Source organism: Hemitrygon akajei, chromosome 17 (genome assembly GCF_048418815.1).
Source record: "Hemitrygon akajei chromosome 17, sHemAka1.3, whole genome shotgun sequence".
Lineage (NCBI taxonomy): Eukaryota > Metazoa > Chordata > Chondrichthyes > Myliobatiformes > Dasyatidae > Hemitrygon > Hemitrygon akajei.
This window is the reverse complement of record NC_133140.1, coordinates 68966622-68989977: the sequence shown is the minus strand read 5'-3', so window position 1 is coordinate 68989977 and position 23356 is coordinate 68966622. Positions and strand designations below refer to the sequence as shown.

The window sequence follows — 23356 nt, the reverse complement described above, 5'->3', positions numbered from 1 at the left end:
GGATCAGACACCTTTTGCCTATTGACCCTTTTGAAGGACCATTGAACATTGTTCACAGAGATTGAGATTACAGGGTCAGCTGGAGATGTGGGGGCTCATGTGGGTGTGTCATAGTTCTCCCTATCAAAACCTACATAAAAGTTTTTGAGTCAACTCTGAGCGATGAGTCATCACCACATACTACCAACCTCGCCTTGCAGGAGGTGCCTTATATTGTCCAAACCCTGCCACAGCTGCTGAGCATCCATCTGTGATTCCAGTTTAGTCCAAGATTGGCTCTTTGTGCTTACGACAGCATTCTGGAGTTTGTACGTCGACTTCTTCTATGACGTTGGGCCGCCAGCCTTAAATGCCACAGAGCTAGCCCTCGGCAAGTTACAAATCACCTGGTTTTCTTCCATGGCTTCTTGTGGGGAAAGACTCAGAATGCTTTTATGGTTACGCACGTCCTAACAAAGTCAATAATGACTGGCATTTCATTTAGGGTCACTGACATATGCTTTAACGGTCCAGTCAACCGACTCAAAGCAATCCCAAATTTGCTCATCTGCCTCTTCCATCCAATTCTTCATAGTCTCTTTTAGCAGTGCTGCATTCTTCAGCCTCTGTTTGTATGTAGGCATAGGAAGACTAGCCAGTGGTCAGGTCTACCGAAGTGCAGGTGAGCGATGGAGCAGCAGGCATTCTTACTGACGGTACAGCGGTGGTTAACTGCATTGAGTATTACAGCTTGTATTAAGTTGACTGCTAAAGCTTAACAAAACTCGGGGCAAAATGAAAACTGGCTGTGGTAACACAACAGGAATAACTTCCTGAACTATTGAGATAAAGGGCAGATACAGATTTATACTTACGCTTAAAGATTTTGATAACAGATGAGCATTATATTTATCAGGATTTTTTCATTATAGATACTGTTTGAGTTGAATGAGAAATGGTAGAATATCTTCACCCTATCAAATTGTATTCTTAATGCTTCCTACATTCACCACCTATTTTAATACTTTAAAAAAATGCCTTACTCTGATTATTTGCTGGTGTTCAGTAAACCGGGTTAATTATACAGTGGGGTACATGCTTTCTGTTCCATTCATTCAGACTGAGGTTCAACTCACGGTATATCATTGTATCCTCAACCTAAAACCCAAACTTATTTTTCTCTTCCCACAGGTGCCGTCTGATCTACTCAGAATTTCCAGTATTTGTTGCTTTTATCTTAGATATTTTTTGTTTTTATTTTAGACAGTGGAATGCTCCTCTCGCGGGATGTGGGAAGTCAGGGAGACCTCCAGTGTCCCTCAAGGCTACACCTGCGAGAATTGCATCTGACTGCAGCTTCTAACAATCCGTGTTAAGGAGTTGGAGCCGGAACGGGAAAAACTCTGAATCATTTAGGGGGCTGTGAAAGATTGGACGTATAGAGAGACAGTTACACACAAGGTGCAGGACACAGGAAATTGACAGTCAGGAAGGGGAAAGGGATTAAACAGCCAGTTCAGAGCACCTGAACTGTGCTGAGTAGGCACAGTTTGTACTCGACACAGTAGAGTAGGCGACAGAAGTTTGTGTCAGGGAACACTTTGCATCCAGTGACCACAATGCCATTAGTTTCAAAGTAAATATGCAAAAAGGAAAAATGGATTGAGATTTTCAATTGGAGAAAGGCCAATTTTGATGGTATCAGAAAGGATCTGGCAAGTGTGGATTGGGAGAGATTGATTTCTGGCAAAGGAGTACTTGCTAAGTGGGAGGCTTTCAAATGTGAAGTTTTGAGAGTACAAAACTTGTATGTGCCTCTCAGAATCAAAAGGTAAAGATAACAGGTGTAGGGAACCTTAGTTTTCAAGAGGTATTGAGGCCCTGGTTATGGAAAAAAAAAGTAGGTGCATTGCAGGTGTAAGCAGGTACGAACTAATGAGGTGCTTATGGAGTATAAGAAATGCAAGAGAACAATTAATAAAGGAAACAGGAGGTCTAAAAGAAGGCATGAGGTTGCCTTAGCAGACAAGGTGAAGGAGCATCCCAATGGATTCTACTAATATTTTAAGAGTAAAAGGACTGCAAGGGACAAATTTGGTCTTCTGGAAGGTCAGAATGGTAAACCAGGTAAGGAGCCAAAAGAGATGGGGGCAGGGGAGGAGATCTTAAATGTATTTCTAGCATCTGTATTTACTCTGGAGATGGACAGAGTCCATAGAGGTAAGGTAAATCAACAACAACCTCACAGACTCCATACAGATTAGAGAGGAGGAGGCATCTGCTGTCTTGAGGCAAATTAGGCTGGGTAAAACCCCAGGACCTGACAAGGTGTTCCATCAGAACCTATAAGAGACAAGTGCAGGAATTGCAGGAGCCCTAGAAGAGATAGTTAAACAATCCTTAGTGACAGATCAAGTACCAAAAGATTGTTTAAGAAATGCTCTAAAACTAAAACAGGAAATTATAGGCTGGCAAGCCTAACATCTGTGGTGGAAAAGTTATTGCAATGTGTTCTAAGAGACCAGACATACAAGTATTTGGATAGACATGAACTGATTAAGGATAGTCAGTTACCAGGAAAGTTGACAAAGGTAAGGATGGACTTTAGCAAGGCTGTTGACAAGGTCCCACATGTGAGGCTGGTCAAGAAGGTTCAGTCACGCGGCATTCAAGATAAGACAGTAAATTGAATTAGACAGTGGCTTTGCAGGAGAAGCTAGAAGTAGCTGATAGTTGCCTCTCTGACTGGAGGCCTGGGGCTAGTGCCACAGGGATCACTGCTGTGTCAGTTTTTGATTGTCAATGATCTGAATGCCTGAAGGGTCTGTTTCTCAGCTGGACTCTGACTCCATATGCAGCATGTACAGGATTCTTTTGTTACATTTTCTGTCATAAGTTACTTGAATTTGAGATTAAAACTGTCATTGCAGTGTCAAATTGAGCTTTATTTTGGAAGTCAGCCATGAATATTCTGAACTGCGTTTCATTTTTGTTTATTTCCCACCAATTACTAAAAGTAATTATTTTGTCAGTCCCAGATGTTTACTGTTACTGAAGTTCTGAGGTAATCCCTCAATTTGAACAATACAATTATTGTTCTAAACAAGCCTTCTCCCTGTTCCAAATGTATTGGCCTGTGGTTTGTTTGTTCACAGTCACTACATGTGGATAGCTCTGTGGCCAAAATATAATTCAGTTGTTATGAATGTACCACAGCTCTGAGGGGCTGAAGGGTGCGGGGGTAGCCCCCTCCTTTGTGAGAATCGCAAGATCACTATTGAGTCAATTCAGGAGACACAGGAAATGAGAGAAAGACATGCAGAATCCACAAAAGGGTTAGAATGTGTCCTGGCCTGCGAAAGGCGGACCCACTGATACTGGCTATTGTCTCTTGGAGATGGACTTGTGTATTGCATCCCGGACGATGCAATCAAAGCCCCAGGCAATGAACCAAGGAGGAGGTTGGTGGAGGGATTGCATCATCCCCAACCTGATTGACACCTGAGACCCTGTGAGTCAGGATAAAAAGAGGGTCTGTGGGAACAGCCCCTCAGACGCACCAGAAGAAACGCTAGTGATCCTGTAATAGCGAAAGCCGGTGGAAGGCCACGTGTGTCCGCTTCCATTTGCCCGGAATCGGTGACCTTTGCCACGGAAAAACGGTTTTTAGCTAACAACGGGGAACTCAACTCTCAACGACTCTCGAAGGATTGACATCATAAACAGAATGGGCAAGTTTTAACCCGTCTCTCTCTCTCCAACAATTGCCACACAGGGTCCCCAACGGCTGCAGCCTGTATGAACTGAACGAACTATATATTTCCATCGGACAATTCATTATCCCCTAGACAACAATACAGCTTATTTCTTATTGATTATTATTATACCCGCGCTTTTAGATTTAGTATTGATGACGTATATTATCTGTGTGTTTGCATTGATATTATTTTTGTGTATTTCTATCAATAAATACTGTTAAAAATAGTACCATCAGACTTCAACGGACCTCTCTATCTTTGCTGGTAAGTGACCCAGTTACGGGGTACGTAACACAGTGCAAAACTTGCATTTCCTTACTGAAATATATAAGAGCAGGGATGTGTTGCTGAGGCCTTATAAGGTACTGATGAAGCCTCATCATGAGTATTGTGAACAGTTTTGGGCCCCCCATCTTAGAAAAGATGTGCTGGCATTGGAGAGAGTTCAGAGGAAGTTCACAAAGATGTTTCCAGGAATGAAAGGCTTATCATATTAGGAACATTTGAAAGTTTTGGGTCTGTACTTGCTGGAATTTAGAATGATGACGGGGGGGGGGGGTGGAATCTCAATGAGACCTTTTAAATGTTGAAAAGCCTAGACAGAGTAGATATGCAAAGGATGTGTCCCATGGTGGGGGAGTCTAGGACAAGAGATCACAGCCTCAGGGTAGAAGGACATCCATTTAAAACAGAGATGCGGGGACATTTTTTTAGCCCGAGGGTGGTGAAATTGTGCAATGTATTACTACAGGCAGCTAAGGAGGCCAGATCGGGTGTATTTAAGGCAGAGTTTGATAGGTTCTTGATGGGACATTGCATTAGAGTTTACCATGAGAAGGGCGGGGAGTGGGACTGAGGAAGGAAAGAAAAGGATCTGCCATGGTTAAAAGCCGGAGCAGATGCCATGGGCCAAATGGCCTAGTTCGACTCCAGTGCGTTATGGTATTATTTTAGAAGTTGAAGGATTCTCAATCAGCAATTGGTCAAGTACAATTAAAAAAAATTAAATGTAAGATTTACATGCTTGCAGATAACATGAGGGAATTTGAGCTGGGATAAGGGTGCAATGAGGTTCCATTGCAATTAAGGCAAGTAGAATGAGTGGGAAAATGCATGGCAATGCAGGTTCCAGCAAGTTCTAGACTTCCCCACCTGTGTACTACAGTGCAGAAGTTGCAACACATGAGGTCCAATTGAACACATCTGTCTTTATACTCCACCTTTTGATGTGTCACAGAGCTGAGTCAGTCTAAGTCAGAGGCTTTTTCCCAGGGTTGGAATGGCTAGCACGAGAAGGCACAGTTTTAAGGTGCTTGGAAGCAGGTACAAAGGAGATGTCAGGGGTAAGTTTTTTTTTTGTTTTTTTTTCACACAGAGAGCAGTCAGTGCATGGAATGGGCTGCCAGCGATAGCGGTGGGGGTGGATACGATAGGGTCTTATAAGAGGTTCCTGGATAGGTACATGGAGCTTAGAAAAAAAGAAGGCTATGGGTAACCCTAGATAATTTCTAAAGTACATACACGTTCGGCACAGCATTGTGGACCGAAGGTTTTGCTGTAGGTTTTCTATATTTCTATTGGGAAGGGCCTTTTATAAATAGCCATTGTCCACTGTGATAAGTAGGAGCTTCTCACAGCCTCATGTTACAGCTACAGCAATAATGCCAGTGAAACATTGGAAAATCTGTGAGAATTGTGGGTCGAGTAGAGCGCTTTCAGTACTTTGCTGTTCCGGTGGGATCCCTTTCACATCTCCCAAGCAACTCAATATGGGGTCTGCTGCTTGCTTTGCCAAAATAAAGGTCAGAGATTAGTCCATAAAGTAGAGATGAATGTCATGTTTACTTAGGTGCATAAAAGATGAGGGCAGCTGTACTGGAAACTGCCAGCCCAATTTCCAGATACAATCATGTTCGCACATGTGGTTATAGATTTTGAGCATGACAGACATATGATGAACAAAAGCAATGTCATCCTAGTTGCAGGTTTTTCAGTAAAGTAGTAGAACAAGTTTTCGCTTTTGGGAAGTGCAATTAAGCTGGAACAGATAATAATATTGTGAACATTTTGGAATCATACCAATAATAACATGTACTGCTCACTACAAGATTATTTCTACCACACCATTGACCAGTATGTCCTGAGATTGCTGGTTGCTCAAATGTAGATGAGTTCTCTAAACAAGCACATTTGACTACGAGTACATCAGACAGTGGTTAGCATTGAATGTCCTGCAGACACTGCAGGAAAAGGACTCTATGGAGTGGTTCCCTGAGCAATCAGTCCACGTCATCTAGCCTCATCGTTAGGACTCTCCAACAAGCATCAAGACTTTGCCTGGTTGCCACTGAGCAGGGCCCTCACAGTCAGATCCTATTGTACTGTGCATACATAATTTCATCCTCCATACATACTGCTCTCAGTGAAACTGCAGCGGGGAAGAGATTGTCACCCACATCTTTGCAGACTGTGAATTTGCTAAGAGGGTGTGGAGAAAGGTACGAGGGTCCTTGTCCTGATCACCCCAAGCAGCTGCATAACAGAGGACTCTCTGATCAATGGGCTGTTCCCAGGGACACTCGCCAAGTCAGATTTCAGGTGCTGCTGAAAGATTGCCAACTCGGTGCAAGATGCCAATTGGTCTGCCTGAAACTTAGTAATCTTCCAGCATAGGGTGATGTCTACCAGGGAATATTGCTGACTGGCACGGTCCAGGCTGGAAGAGTATATACTGAGTGATGCACTGAAGCTTGCTGCAGCCAAAACTAAAGCTCTATAGGAAAGGATCATGTGGCTAAGCCCCCTCAAACACTGACGTGGTGCATCATTCCAGGGGACTATGTGAGTGGCATCAGTGCTTTGGTTTAAAAATAAATTAACAATACTAAGTGTATTGAACAGGAATGTAAAACATTTTGCACTATTTATGCTTTTTTATATATTCTTATTATGAATAAAGTTAATTTTTTAAATAAAAAAGAATTTGGAGGCCTTGTGCATCATTTCTACAGCAAAAAGTGCTAGTCCGACATGGTTAACACATATTGGCACAAATTAGATCATTTGATCAGAGAAAGAAAACAATTTTTTTTTCCAAGGAAAAGAACAGAAGTAAGGTATTAGATCCCTCAAGCCTGCCTCACTGCTCATTATTATGATATTGTAGCCATTAGTGAGACTTGGTTGCAGGAGGGGCATGGCTTGCAGCTCAATATTCCAGGTTTCCATTGTATTAGACAAGGAAGAGTGGGAGGGATTAAAAGGTGGAGGGGTGGTGTTACGAGTCAGGGAAAATGCCATGGTAGTGCTCCATCAGGATAGACTGGACAACTCCTCTAGTGAGGTATTATGAGCGGAACTGAGAAATAAGGAAGGTATGACCACGTTAATGGGGGCTATACTACAGACTACTCAACAGTCCAAGAGATTTAGAGGAACAAATTTGTAAAGAATCACAGATTATTGCAAGAAAAACAAGGTTGTTATAGTAGGTGATTTGAACTTTCTACATTTTGACTGGGAATCCCATACTTTAAATGGACTATTGTTTTTCAATTGTGTTCTGTAAAGTTTCCTTCATACAGTATATAGAAGTCCCAATGAGAGAATGTGCAATACTGGATATGCTGTTGGAGAATGAGACAGGGCAGGTGACAGGAGTTTGTGTTGGGGAACACTTTGTATCCAGCGACCAAAATGCCATTAGTTTCAAAGCAAATATGCAAAAGATAGTTCTGGTCCACAGGTTAATATTCTAAACTGGAGTAAGGCTAATTTTGATGGTATCAGAAATGATCTGGCCAAGTGTAGATTGGGACAGCCTGCTTTCTGGCAAAGGTGTGCTTGGTAAGTGGGAGGCCTTCAAAAGCAAAATTTTGAGAGTACAAATCTTGCATGTGCCTCTTTGGAATAAAAGGTAAAGACAACAACTGTAGGGAGGTGCATAACAGATATAGGCAGGTAGGATCTAATGAGGTGCTGATGGAGTACAGGAAATGCAAGACAAGACTTAATAAAGAAGTCCGGAGGGATAAAAGATGGCATGAAGTTGCTCTAGCAAAAAAGGTGAAGGAGAATCCTAAGGGATTCTGCAGATATTTAAGAGCTAAAGGAGTGCAAGGGACAAAATTGGTCTTCTGGAAGATCAGAATGTAATCCATGTGTGGAACCAAAACAGATGGGGGATATCTTAAAATATTTTTTTGCCTCTATATTTACTCAGGAGATGGACACAGAGTCTATAGAAGTGAGATAAAGTGGCATCAATTTTATGGACCCTGTACAGATTATGGAGGAGAAGGTGTTTGCTACCCTGAGGCAGAACCTGGTGGATAAATCCCTAGGGCCTGAATAAGTGTTCCTTCAGACCCTACACGAGACAAGTGCCAAAATTGCCAGGGCTCTAGCAGAGATATTTAAGTCATCCTGAACAACAGGAGAGGTACCAGAAGACTGGAGTATAGCCAGTGTTGTTCTGCTGTTTAAAAAAGGCTCTAAACATAAACCAGGAAATTATAGGCCGGTGAGTCTGACATCAGTTATGGAAAGTTATTGGTAGGTATTCTAAGGGGCTGGATATATAAGTATGTGGCTGGACATGGACTGATTGAAGGTGACTTCATGCATGGTAGGTCATGTATAACTAATCTTATTGAGATTTTCAAGGAAGTTACCAAGAAAGTGGATGGAAAGGCAGTAGATGTTTTCTACATAGAATTTAGCAAGGCACTTGACAAAGTCCCACATGGGAGGTTGGTCAAAAAGATTCAGTCACTCGGCATTCTAGATGAGATAGCAAGTCTAGATTAGACATTGGCTTTGAGGGAGAAGCCAGAGAGTGGAAGTATTTGTTTGTCTCTCTGAATGGAGACCTGTGATAAGTGGTGTGCTGCAGTGATAAGAACTGGGTCCTTTGTTGTTTGTCATCGATAACAATTATCTGGATGATAATGTGGTGAACTGGATCACCAGGTTTGCCAATGACACCAAGATTGAGGAGTGTAGTTTAGAATGAGGAAAGCCATCATGGCTTGCAGAAGGATCTGCATCAGCTGGAAAAATGGGCTGAAAAAATTGCAGATGGAAGTTAATGCAGATATATGTGATGTTTTGCACTTTGGTAGGTCCAACCAGGGAAGGTCTTAAAAAAATGAACAGTAGAACACTGAGGAGTGTGGTAGAACAAAGGGATCTGGGAATAGAGGTCTATAATTTGTAGAAAGTGGCATTTTAGGTAGATAGGGCCATAAAGAAAGCTTTTGGCAGGCACATTGGCCTTCATAAATCAATGTATGTAGCACAAGAGATGGGATTTTATGCTGATGTTCTACAAGATGTTGTTGAGGCCTAATTTGGAGTACTGTTTCTAATTTTGGTCACCCACGTACAGTAAAGATGTAAACAGGGTTAAAAGAGTATTGAGAAAATTTACAAGGATGCTGTCAGTTCAGGAGGACCTGAGTTATAAGGAAAGATTGAATAGAATGTAGAAGATTGACAGGAGATTTGATAGAGGTATACAAAATTATGAGGGGGGATGGATAGGGTTAATGCAAGCAGGCTTTCTGCACTGAGGTTGAGTGGAACTACAACCAGTGGTCATGGGTTAAGGGTGAAAGGTAAAAAGTTTAAGGGGAATACAAAGGGTAACTTATTCTCTCAGAGGGTTGTGAGAGTGTCAAAAGTGGTGCATGTGAGCTTGATTTCAATGTTTAGGGAAGTCTGGATAAGTACATGGATGGTAGGGGTATGGAGGGCTCTGGCCCTGGTGCAGGCCGATAGGATTAGGATGTTTAAATAGTTTCAGTAGGAACTAAATGGGTTAAAGGGTCTGCTTCTGTGCTGTGCTTTTCTATGACTCTATGATCAACACTTGATGCACCATCAATAACTCTCCGAGACGTGAGGCGAGATATAGGCTTTTATTGGCTGGAAGAAAGAACAAGCAGCAATTGACCACCATACTACATCCTGGAGACTGAGGGCAGGGCTCAGGCACCAATCACCTTTATACCGGGGTCTGTGGGAGGAGCCATAGGAGCAGTCAGCGGGGGGGGGGGGGGGGGGCGTGTCCAGACAGATACCGTACATTCCGGATTTTAAGCCGCTACTTTTTTCCCACATTTTGAACAGCTTTGAACTCTGCGGCCTTTAATACAGAGCGGCTAATACATGGTTTTTTTTCATGCCGCCTCGTAAACATTTTGCCTCGTAACAGTAGACCAATAAAATTGATGAGTAGTTCACAGAGGTCCAATGAAATTGTACGATAAATCAAGCGCACTTTCACAATTAAATTATTGTAAATCAGTCATTTGTACTCACCCTCATCAACATGGAAAACACTCGAAGAAAAGCATTGTGCTGCCTTTATGGCAGTTATTTAGTTTATAATATTTTTGCTTAGTAATTCATTTTCTAGTTAAAGTTAGAAGAGTTTTAACTATATTTGTTTTCTGTACTACATCGCGGGATGCTATGACGTCACACCCGGTTTCGCCGCGTCTTGTGGGATACCGGTTTGCGATAAACGGGAAGGAGGGGGCATTAGACCCGAGTGAAACGCTGCTTTTAAATGCCGTTTGCGATAAACGGGACGGCGGGGGTCGAGCGGCGGAGCGAAAACGCTGCTTTTAAGTTAAAGGCGATCAATAACTTTTCCTGGTAGGCTGCAGTATATATATTTTTTACCAGTCGTTAGGAGATATTGGAATGTTGTTCAGTAAAGAAGTATACGCAACGTATATTTAAAAGTAGCCGCGTTACGGGCACGGTTCGAAAAAAAGCATTTACAATATGTATTTGTTTTTGTTACCATATGGATTTAATTAAAAGTTAAAAAATCCTCACGTGTAATATCTTTCTGTGTAAATATCTCATATTACAACGTGGGACACCTGCGGCCGAAAATCCGGTGCGGCCTTTACAAGTAAAAAATTGATTTTATTTCTAAAATTAGAGCCAGCGGCTTTTAATCAGGTGCGCTCTGTAGTCCGGAATCTACGGTATATGTAGTTCACCACAACACTGACCTCAAATCTTTTTCCTAATCAGCTGTGAATTCCCAAGCTTTCAAAAAGACTCAAGGAAACCTTTATTTTTTGTTTTTATTGGTTAAGACACAAAATTCCAAATTCTAAATATCCAGAAAGCCACACCATTTGAATTACCACTCTTTCCATGAATTTCAGCTTAATTGATTCCAGAATTCGCCTGCAGTTTTTAAGTACTCACTGCTTAGGAAGTCATTCTAATCGTTCACAGTGAATAAATATTGTATGACTCATGAAGCAGATCTAGAATGTAGAGCTTAAAATTATGAAGTCATTTGAGTTATTCAGCACAGAAATGACCCTCCAGTCAACCATGTCCACACCAATCTTCTTGTCTACTTTTACAAATCCCATTTACCTTCTCTAGATCAATAAATTTCTATGTTTTGTCTGAGTACTTCTTAAATGTTTTCACTGTATTTGATTCCAGTACCTTGTCTGCCTGCCTGCAAGTTCTAGAATATTAACCACTCTCCTCATTCAGCTTCATGAAGAGGACATGGCCATACTCATCATGAGAAAATGTTGGAGATGGCTTACGCACATGATGAGAAGAGAGGCCAACTCCATCATCAACGCCATAAACTCCAGTCGTGTAATGGGCAACATAGTGATGATTATGATGTAAAACAAATCCTTCAAGTGCCTTTAAAATTCCTTCCCTTCACTTTAAAACTATGCTATCTTGTTTTGATGCATCTATTGTGGGGAAAAATTCTGTTTACCTGATCCATGCATCTTATAGCTTCATATAACCTCTATCAAGTTACCAAATAGGTCCAGCATTTCTAATTCTCTCCCTATGCCTTCCTACATCTCAAGTCCTCCAATGCAGACAACATCTTGGTGAATCTCCTCTGTTCTGTCTGGAGAGGAATCACATCATTCATATGCTATAGAGACCAGAATAGCACACTATATGGCGAGTACCATTTTAGCAGCATGTTGTAGAGTTACAACATGACATCTGAGCTGCTCTATGTCCTGACGTATAAAGCAAGCTGCCCTATGTTTTCTTCACCACACTAAACTCCTGTGTTGCCACTTTCAGGGAACAATGAATTGTTCAACATTCTGTAGGGTCCTACCATTTACTCTACAAATTCAGTGGCCACTTCTGTTTCTTTAGGTACACCTGCTTGTTAATGCAAATATTTAATCAGCAATCATGGGGGCAACTCAATGTTTAAAAACATGCAGACATGGTCCAGAGGTTCAATTGTTCAGACAAAATATCAGAATGGGGAAAAATGTGACTGAAATAACTTTGACAGTGGAATATTGTTGGTGCCAGATGGGTGGTTCGGATTTCTCAAAAATACTAATCTCCTGAGGTTTTCACACATACCGATCTCTAGAATTTACAGAGAATGGTGAGAAAAACAAAGAGGGGAAAAAAAACATTCAGTAAGTAGCAGTTCAAAAGTGCCTTGTTAATGAGAGAGGTCAGAAGGAATGGCCAGATTGGTTCACGCTGACAGGAAACCGACAATAACTCAAATAACCGTGTGTTACAATAGTGGTATACAGAAGATTGCCTTTGAATACACAGAACAGTAGCTTGAAGTGCGTGGGCTACAGTAGAAGACTGTGAACATACAGGAATACACTCTGTGGCTACTTTATTAGGTATAAAGTGGACACTGCATATATCTTATTCGTATTTGACTTCCTGAAATACATTGCCTCACACTTGTCAGGATTAAAATCCACCTGCACTGCTCCATCCAAATTTCTATTGGATCTATATCCTGTTGCATCTTTGCATGAGCATCCACATTATCCAAAACATCACCAATTCTCAAGTCATCAGCTAACTTATTAATCATACCTCCAATGCTCACATCCAAGTTATCGATATACATAAGATAAAAGAGACCAAACATTGATCTCTGTGGTATATCACCGATCATAGATATATTCTAAACAAAGTATGTTTCCACTACTACTGTCTACCTGATATTACTAAGTCAGTTCTGGATCCAATTAGGCGCCTTATCCTGAGTCCCTTAATCTTCTAGTAGAGTATTTGACAAGATCTCAAGTCCATATAGTCAATGTCTTCTGATCTGCCATTATCAGTTTTCCTACTTCCTCTAAAAAAACTCAAAGAAATGATACAGAATATCCACTATGCCAAGCCATGCTGACTATCCCTGATCAGCACCAACCTTTCCAGTTGTCCATCAGTCAATGTCCCTTAGAACTTTCTCCAGTTATTTCTCCTCCCCTTACATAAGACTCGCCAGAGTATTTATCCTTGCTGCCCTTCTAAAACGAAGGAACAAGAGCTTTGCTCTCCAGTGTTATGGTACCTCATTTTGCGCAAAAATATCAGTCAGGATCCCTGTTATCTCCTTCCTAGCTTTCCACAGTATCCCAGAATATATCTCATCTGGCCTTGAGGACTTATCAACCCATATGCATTCTATGAGACTGCCCCCTTCTTAACAATGACATGCTCCATGCCATCAACTTACTTTCCCTAACTATCAACCATATCCTTTTCTTTGGTGAATACAAGCGAGAGTATTCATTTAGAACTTTGCCATATCCCTGAGCTCCACACACATTTGGTCTATATGAACAGTGTACAAGACAAGTTTTTCACTATATCTTGATACATGTGAAAATAATAAACCAATACCAATAACTTTGGTCCCTAAAGGGACTCACACTTAACCTAGCCATCCTCTTGCTCCTGCTCTATTTATATGAGTGCTTTTCTTCTTAATACAGTATCAATTTGTTATATATTTATTTTGGACTTGCAATTTCCTGGCAACCAGTGCAGGAGAGTTGAGTAATCTTTTGTCAATTCCAGTTCTTTAACCAAAGCAAATCTTGCCATGTCTATGGTGAAGCTGAGTGAAATTACAAAATGACTTATGAGCCACTTACAAGACAGCTTTGTGGTTGTCCTCTATCTTGGCAATATCTTTTGACCTGGAATTGCTTGCATTTTTTTGTATTGCCATAAGGCAGCTGATACATTCACCTGAGACCTCAGTTTAAAGTATCATCAGAAGATGCTAATTTGGAATATGATCCATTCCTCAATTGCATCCTGTATTATTGCTTCTTGTTGTGGGAATTCCGGACAGCATGTTAGCGTGGCCATTAGTGTAACCCAGGCCACCACTGATTTTAAGGAGCTTGCTCCTTCCACATTCCAAGGACATACAGGTTAGTAGGTAAGTAATCACGTAGATGGCGCGGGCTCATTGGGCGAGAAGGGCTCGTTACTATACTGTATCCCTAAAATAAAATCCATGCGCATTCTATTTTGAATGCTAAGGTGCTACTACTGAGGCAAGATTGACCCTATCATTAGACTAACACAGTGAAACTATTCCTGAACACAAACAATATTAGTATAGTCCCACTGGAATAGAGGGCAGCTGGTGGCGTAGTGGCATCAGTGCCGGACTTCGGAGCAAAGGCTCCCGAGTTCGAATCCAGCCAGCTCCCTTGCACGTGTCGGGTTGAGTGTCGAGCTTGCAACTCGGCCTCGTAAAAATAAGAAAGCCTGCTAAAGAAAAAAATGCCGTCACGACGGCGTCCCGATGATTCCACAGTTAAGGGCTTAAAAAAAACTGGAATAGAGACCAGATGAATCGACCAGGTCTGCTCCATTCTCAATCCCATGCCAATGTGCCCTCCCCCGTCAAGTAACAGCATAAATTATTTTCAATAGGACTATCATCCTGTCTGATATATGTAAGGTATAAACAGATAGTAAAGCCTTTCAACATCAAACTTACCATTAGATTGAAGAACAAGTGGGAGCAGCAGATGCCCAGGAACTTGTGGTTATAGGGGGAGAAGCCGGGAATTCCTCCAGCTTTCACTGAAAGTTCCTAGTCAAAAAACATTAATGATATATAGCATGTAACCATTCTTCAACATACATGCATGGTTTAAATATAAACACGAAAGAACAATGTATGCTCAAATCTCTTGATATAATTAAATAGTGTGGAGCAAAATGCAGTGCTTGGAGAATTTTGAAATTCACACTTAACCCTCTAATATCAAAGTCAAATTTATTGTCTTATGCGCAGGTGCAATGAAAAACCTACCTGCAGCAGCATCACAAGTACATAGCATCATATAAGTAGCATTCGCAAAAAAACAAAATCGAACATCAGTGTAGTCATTTTTGCCATTTTAGACACAAGACATCAGAGCAGAATTAGGCCATTCGGCCCATTGAGTGTGACCAGCCATTCAATCATGGTTGATTTACTATCCCTTTCAATTCCCTTCTCCCCAAATATGCTCTTACTAATCAAGAACCTATCAACCTCTGCTTTAAGTATATCCAATGATTTGGCTTTTACAGTTGTCTACACCAGATTTTAATCAAAGATTTTAATTCTGACTAGTCTGTACACTATCTTTTGCATTATGAGTAATAATTAAAAAATACAAACAACAATTCATAAGTTAGCTTTATTTAAACTGGTTAGAAGAAAAGACAAATGGATTACCTTTCCAAGCAATGCTGGCATTTTACAACAATCTGGTGTGCCACATAACCATTGCTGACACCAGGTTTCAATGCTTATTTCAAAAGTATTCCATCACTTAAACTAAACCGCTGTCAGAGTGGGGTTAGAATTCCAGCATCTTGCTCAATAATCTGTGTCTCTGGATACCAGTTCAGTAATTTAACCACAGAACTGCTACACTCATAATTGTCCAGGAACTAAAACAAATCTAGCGTATTCCTCTCAAAGACATTGCCAGTTAACACTCTTAAATGTCTTCATCTGGTTTGCCAAATCGGTGGTTTCACAATATAACTTCACACCTCCAATCTGTCCTGCCCACCTCAAAATCTGTTTCCCTCACCCGCTTCATCTCCAAAAGCTTTTATAAATACTAAATGAAGGCAACACAGTAAATGAAGCAACAAGGCCTTTGTTTAATGGCCATGTTTCACCTGCCTTACTCACAGGAAAATCTGGAAGCTGAATCTTTAGAGTTGTTGTCAGAGCACTACATGCCAAAATATTAAAATACCCAATCCCATTAACCTGCACCCGGATCAGGAGCTGTCTGATCCGGGTGCAGGTTAATGGGATTGGGTATTTTAATATTTTGGCATGTAGTGCTCTGACAACAACTCTAAAGATTCAGCTTCCAGATTTTCCTCCATCCATTACCTATCCAAAAGTGTCTTAGATGTTGAAATCGAACCCACATCCATCACTTCTGCTGGTAGGTTGTTCCACACTCACACTACCCTCTCAGTGAAGACGATCCCCCTCATGTTCACCCTAACCATTTCACCTTTCACCCTTAACACACACCATCTAGTGTCACGCAGCCTCAGAGGAAAACTTAGAGGAGATTCCAGGACAGCCTGGGAGGACTAACAAGCCTGTGGCTCACATACAGTTTAGGCAGTGCTCTGGGTGACTTCTTTGCCCATCACCTAAATGGTGTAAGTACAAGGCAGCTGGCCAGAAAAGTCAGGATGGCCTCTTTAGAACAACTACGGGCCAAACCCACCCAGAATGGGATGACATAAATGAGTGGTTCTGCATTTGGACTTGCTCTGAAGCTTCTCATCCTTATTTTCCAATTTCCCAATGCTTTTCAATCTCCCCAACTACTGCAATAAACTTCAGCCCGATAAACTTCAATGACCTCTCGTTTCTCCAATTCTGACCCTTCATATCAATCCTGATTTTATTGCCATATTGTTGATTACTCTAGAAATGCCCCCTTAGTCTCTCTACATCTCCACCCTCCACACACTTCTTAAAAGTTCTCTCTTTAGTCAAGCATTTGGCTATGTATTGGATATATCATTTGGTGGCCTGATGTCTGATACTGCTATGAAATTCCTCGGAGTATTTCACCATGACAGAGGCTCTACAGGAATGCAAACTTCACATCACTTTGAGTTCTGCTACCGATTATGAAGAATGCAAATCCCACACTGAGGGAGATAAAGCAACTTGAGAATAGGAGTCTACAACAAAGACAAGATCATCCCTCTAACAACTTCTGCCAGTAAATCCACCAGTATGCAAATACTGGCTGAGTGTCTATATTTAAAATGTTCACCATGCAAAACAGACTTACGCAAATAATTCAAATTCAAATTTCTGCTTCACTCCCTTATCCTCTTCTCTGGACAGGATTGTTCTCATGGGTTGTTATCTTTGGTCTTGCTTTCCAAACACTGGTCACACACTCTATTTTTCACAATAACTGCAATCATTACCACAGTTGAATCCTGATGCACCATCAATAACTCACTCTGAGACGTAAAGGCGAGATATCGGCTTTTATTGACTGGAAGAAGGAACAAGCAGTGAGTGACCACTATACTACATCCTGGAGACTGAGAGGCCGGGCTCAGACCTCCATCACCTTTATACAGGGGTCTGTGGGAGGAGCCACAGGAGCAGTCAGCAGGGGGGCATGTCCAGACAGGTATATGTAGTTCACCACACATCCTCAAGAGCAAACTCTTCTGTTAACTATCTAAGCATTGATTATTTTGTTCCGTGTGTGACAGTGTTAGAATTGCTAAATTTAAGATAATCTCTCTGGATACATACACGGGGCACTTTGGTCATGCTGGTTGGTGCTGGATGCTCTAACATCAGCACTACATCGTTATCTCAACACCAGTAGCTTAACCGTCATGTGCAAGCTAGGCAGAAGTACTTGGGGTAGAAGTTCACCCACACTGACTGCATCTGCACTCAGCATACAATACGGAACAGGTTATACACCATATCCTCTAACATCAACAGGTCTGAGTTTCAGAAACAGAGTACCACTCACCAGTATGCTCCAAGCTTCAAACTCAAAACAAATTTATTATTAAAATATATATATTTCACTATATACTTTGAGATTCATTTTCTTGCAGGCATTTACAAGAAAATAAAACCATAAAACATTGGGGCAGAATTAAACCATTCAGCCTATCAAGTCTGCTCTGGCATTCAATCAAGGATGATTTATTTTCCCTCTCAACCCATTCTCCTGTCTTCTCCCAATAACCTTTGATGCCCTTACTAATCAAGATCCTATCAAATTCCACTTTAAATACAAGACCATAAGAAGTACAATCGAATTTATGAAAAACTATACACAGACGAAACATACACCCTACATACACATAGAAGGGCCAAAGAGGGAAACAACTCATGGAGGTAAATGACAAGATGTTTAATCAGCTGAGGAGTACTGATTAAAACTCACATCGATCATTCCCAAGAAGCAAAGCCATCACTTAATGTAAATCGAGGCCAAATCATAAGAGCCTGTCTTAGTTGATGTCCATCAACTTGTCACTAAGTGTGCATGAATCAGGGGAGTGGGTGTCTTCAAAGCTGAGTTACTGGGCTGCTCTCTCACACAACTGGCAAATCGCTGGAAGACTTCAACAGGCTTCAGCTCCCAGAATGGAATCAGAGCATGCCACTCCTCTATAAAGCCTCTGTGATGGAGAAATGCTGTCTACAATGCTCCACAGAGCTTATCACCAACCAAGTGAGAACGAATCAGGGCAAGGAAGATGGGACTGGTAGGTTGCCGAGCTCTACACAGAGAGATGGATTTCAAGGATGAAGGAGCTGGAGAGGTAAAGTGACAACAGAAGGGAATTCCAGAAATATGGACCATAGGAGCTGGAAGCATGGGCCAAGAGTGGATTGAACTGGTATGTTTTTACACAGCTTCCAGCACGGATTAGCAGTTGACCCTCTGGACCAGTTAGTGAAAGGAATCACGGAAGACTCTAACACTCTTCTAAGAAAGTTACTGTGTAATGCCAATACTAGAGTAAATGCCAAACTTGTTCTACTAACAGATGCTTGGTTTTTGAGGCATTACGTTTTACTTAATTAAAGATATTAATATAACAGTTCATTAAACACTGGGAATAGAAGGTTAGTGAAATGATTTTTGCATTATTTTCGATGCACAGAAGAGGGCTCTTTCAAGATGGAAGGAACTCAAGATTAGAGGCCGTTCCATATCTTTCAGCCAAAATCTTCTGCATCTCCTTCAAAGGTTCCCTGTAACCCCAAAACACTGCAGAACCTTTGATAGTCCAGTGTGTACTTTCTATGATGATCAAAAAAGCAGGAACTTCCCTACTTAATGGAACTGTCTGGGTCCATATGTTTAATACAAAGGTTAATTAAATTAGATTGCATTACACTTAATTACATTCAAAACTAAAAAAAAATCAATAGGGACAGACAGAAGACTTCATACCATATGTATCACTGATAGTACATGTCTAGAATTCCAAATGGAAAAGACTCCCGCACCATCTTTGCTGGAGGAATGAAAGACTTCCAATATCTGCACAGTGTTCTGGGATGACTTGATAGAGGAAGGTTTGGGGGGGATTGGGTCCTGTAGAACAATGGAAGCTCATTGCCAAAGCTTGTCATTAAGCCTGTTAAATGTATCCAGTTCTTTTAACATCCTTTGGCCTTTGTCTAGATATACCTAGGCTTCAAGCAATAGAACTTCAATGGTGTGGATTTCAGCACGACATACTGAACGGTCAGTTATCCTCTTATCTAATAGTTCAACAAAGTTATATTCCAGCATTATGCATGCAGAGAGCTGTGGGTTTGGAAGTGTTAACACATTGCAATACTGTCCTGCACCTCTTCACTTCGATGGCTACCCATTACAATTCTACTCCCTATTCTCATTCCAGTATGTCAGTTCATGGTCTCCTCTGCTACCGCAATGAAGCCACTCTCAGGATGGAGAAGCAATACCTCATTTACCTTTTGGGTAGCCTCCAACCTGATGGCATGAAAACTAATTTCTCTAACTTCCAATAATTTCTCCACCCTCCCCATTCCCTCCTTTTCAATTCCCTATCCTGGCTCCCCTCTTACACCTTCCCTTCTCTCCACCTCCACCACCTGTTACTGGTTCCCCTCGTCCCTCCCTTTCTCCCATGGTCCACCTTCCTCTCCTTTAATCCTTTATCTTTTCCACTTTATCACCTCCCAGCTTCTCACTTCATACCCCTCCTCCACCCACCCACCTCCCCCTCACCTGCAAGCTTGTTATCCTTCCCCTGCCCCCCTCCCACCTTCTTATTCTGGCTTCTTCCCCCTTCCTTTCCAGTCCTGATGAAGGGTCTCAGCTCAAAACATAGATTGTTTATTCCTTTCCATAGATGCTGCCTGACCCGCTGAGTTCTTCTGGCACTTTACGCGTTACTCTGGATTTTCAGCATCTGTAGAATCGCTTTGTGTTTATGTAGTGCAATTCAAAGTAGTGACATCAAGGAGTTTGGTTCTCCTCTGGAAGAGAAGCACTGAGTGAATGAGTAGTCCGCTTGGCCTCCATCCTCTGCACCACAACTTCCCTCTCTCCCTGATGTCATTCTCCTCTGTCCTCGTGCCCGTGGCCATTCCCATTCATTCCCAAATAGCTGTTTGCCCCCCCCAAACTCTGGAATCCCTACCTCAAACCTCTTACTATGAACCTTCTTTCTCACATTAAGACACTTCTTAAGCACCACATTTTTAAATAAGCTTTTAGTCGCCAGCTGTAACATTATCTTGTGTGGTTCACTGTCAAAGTGTGGTGAACTACATATACCTGTCTGGACACGCCCCCCCTGCTGACTGCTCCTGTGGCTCCTCCCACAGACCCCAGTATAAAGGCGATTGGGGCCTCAGCCCTGCCTCTCAGTCTCCAGGATGTAGCATGGTGGTCAATTGCTGCTTGTTCTTTCTTCCAGTCAATAAAAGCCTACATCTCGCCTCACGTCAGAGAGTTATTGATGGTGCATCACAAAGCGTGTTCATTAACCCTCCCCTGAAGTACTTTGGACTTTCAGGGAGGGTGCTGTGTAAATGTTAATCTGGGGGACCTGCAGACTGTGCTGTTTTTCTGCTGTGATAAATGGACATATGCCAAACAGCAGCTGCTTACTACTGGAATAAAATAGAGGGAAAATATGAAACAGGGTTGAATTTAGTCAACACTTATCTCAGCTGTGTGTGCTCTGTTCCAGAGTCTGTGAAATTGAGTATTTAGTAACAATACCTTCTTAAATAATTTAAAGTAACAGCCAACTTGAGAAATCAATGTAGCCATTTTGCACATAGTAAGATGCCACAGGTGGGGACAGGTATGATAAAGTCTTGAGTGGAGATACAAGAGACTACACTGAAGAAGCTGAGCAAACAAAACTTGAGAATTTTGGATAAATTTCTCTATCCAATAGCAGACTAACTTCAATTTTAATCTCATTATTTTACCAGTTCACCACCAATGAATTAGATCAAATGAATCAATTTAATTAGTATAAACCATCTCTGAGCACATAAATGCAAAAGGTTGTTCAGGAAACAAAACAGTTTGGTTGTGTCATCACTGAGCTCCTCAGTTCCTGATTTGTTAATTTTCTTATTGTGAAGTCTGTCAAACCCATCAATATTTGCATCACCATTTTTCTGCAAGCCAAACATCCCCACTAGTCAGAAAAAGGAAATAGAGCAAATCCATCACTGAACACTGGGAGTTAACACCCCACTAGGCAACTTGGATCCTTGAAATCCTGACTAATAGACCGCAATCAATAAGATCGCAATTTGTCCGCTGCGATTACTCTACACATAGGTGCTCTATAAGGTTGCTAACTCAGCCCTTACTCTATCCGTGAACACTCATAGCTGGATGACCAGACTTTGCTCTAACTCCCACTGGAACTATGTAGATGATACCGCTGTACTATGCCACATTTCAAGCAGTAAGTCAGAGTACAGGAAGGAGACAGAGAGCTTAGTGATATGCTGTCATGACAACAGCATTTCCCTCATTGTCTACAAAAGAAAAGAGCTGGTCATTGGCTTCGGAAAGGTGGGGAAACGGGTGGGGGGTGGCTGTTGCACATGCACTAATCTACATCAATAGCGTTGAGGTTGGGAGGGTTGAAAAACTCAGATACCTCTGTGTGAACATCGGCAAAGTAATCCAACCACATTGATGTCATAGCCAAGAAAGATCACCAATGCCTTTACTTCTTCAGGAAACTAAAGAAATTCAGCACGTCCCCATCGACCCTTACCAACTTTTATCCGTGCATGATAGAAAGTGTTCTATCTAGATACGTGGCGGCTTCGTTTGACAATTGCTCTCTGCATGTGACCACGCCTGTTTCGCTGCCGCTGCTACTGTGCGATCAGAAAAATCTCCGGGAGGAAGGCCCCGAATCCTCGGCTTTGCCTGTTGCTTGGCGGTCGGTGCCGGGGTCGAAGCGCTCGGCAGAGATGGTGTTCGGTGCTCGGTGTCGGAGGGCTGGTCAGAGGCTCGAAGTTTTCGGACGGACTCGGAGTTGGCTGTGGTCGGAGCTCCCAGAGTGCTGTATTGGCAAGCTGCGGCGCTGGAGCATGGCAGGAAGAGTTTTTCTTCCTTCTACCGTCTTGCATGAGATGACGGGCTGTCGGGACTTTGAGACTTTCTTTTAAACCGTGCATGGACTGCTCTTTATCAGATTACGGTATTGCTTTGCACTGTTGAAACTGCGTTATAATTATTGGTCTTTGTCAGTCTTTTATCAATTATGGTATTGTCTGCACTGTTGTAACTATATACTAACTATAACTATATGTAACTATGTGGTTTTGTGTTGGTCTTGTAGCTTTAGTTTTGTCTGATGGGTTTGTAGTTCCTTTCCGGGGAACGTGCTAAGACGGTAGTGCGATATTAATACGCAGCAGCATCTCCGGACTCTGGATTGGGGATTACCAAACGTTATGTGGTTTTTCTTGTGTGGTCTGTTTTGTGCTTTTTCGTGATATCATTCCGGAGAAAGTTGTCTCATTTTTTAACTGCATTGTATTTGTGGTTTATAAATGACAATAAACTGAATCTGAATCTGAAGAAACTACAGAGAGATGTTGATACAGCTCAGCATATTGCAGGAACCAGCGTCTCCTTCACGGACTCAGTCTATATTTCTTGCTATCTCAGTAAAGCATTCAGCATAATCAAAGACCCCACCCACCTCAGACGGTCTTTTTTCTTCCCCCCCCCCCCCCACCCCATCAAGCAGAAGATACAAAAACTTGAAACTATATATCAGGCTCTAGGACAGCTTCTGTTTCACTGCTATCAGTCTCTTGAATAGACCACTTGTACAATTAAGATGGACTCTTGGCCATACAGTCTATCTCAATTATGATCTCGCACTTTATCATTTACTTGCACTGCACATTTTCTGTAGCTTTTATTCCTTATTTTGCATTATTATTGTTTTTACCTTAATCTAGATCAATGAACTGGTTCATTATTTCATTTGCATAAGTTGTTGCAAAGACAAGCTTTTCACTGTAATTTGGTACAGGTGGCAATAATAAACTAATACTAATATCAACAGAGATTATTAAAGTCCTGCCAACTGGATGATGAACATTCAGGTGCTCTTTTTGGAAAGAGGAGCCATGACAAAAGGCAAATGGGAGAGTTTTGAACCAAGATATGCAGTTATGTTCAGCCAAGAGGATAAGCCAATTACTGTTTTGAACTACAGTGAACTCCATAACAAAT

At 41.7% G+C, this 23356-nt stretch overlaps 1 protein-coding gene across 1 annotated transcript in view; it reads right to left on the bottom strand.

The window, feature by feature from the left end:
* The window catches only part of LOC140740814 (rifampicin phosphotransferase-like), a 196223-nt gene that overhangs the window by 64501 nt on the left and 108366 nt on the right, over positions 1 to 23356 (bottom strand). Inside the window, exon 22 of the mRNA XM_073070343.1 lies at positions 14554 to 14649. Within this exon, the coding sequence (XP_072926444.1) occupies positions 14554 to 14649 (96 nt within the window). The remainder of the gene's footprint in view (positions 1 to 14553; positions 14650 to 23356) is intronic.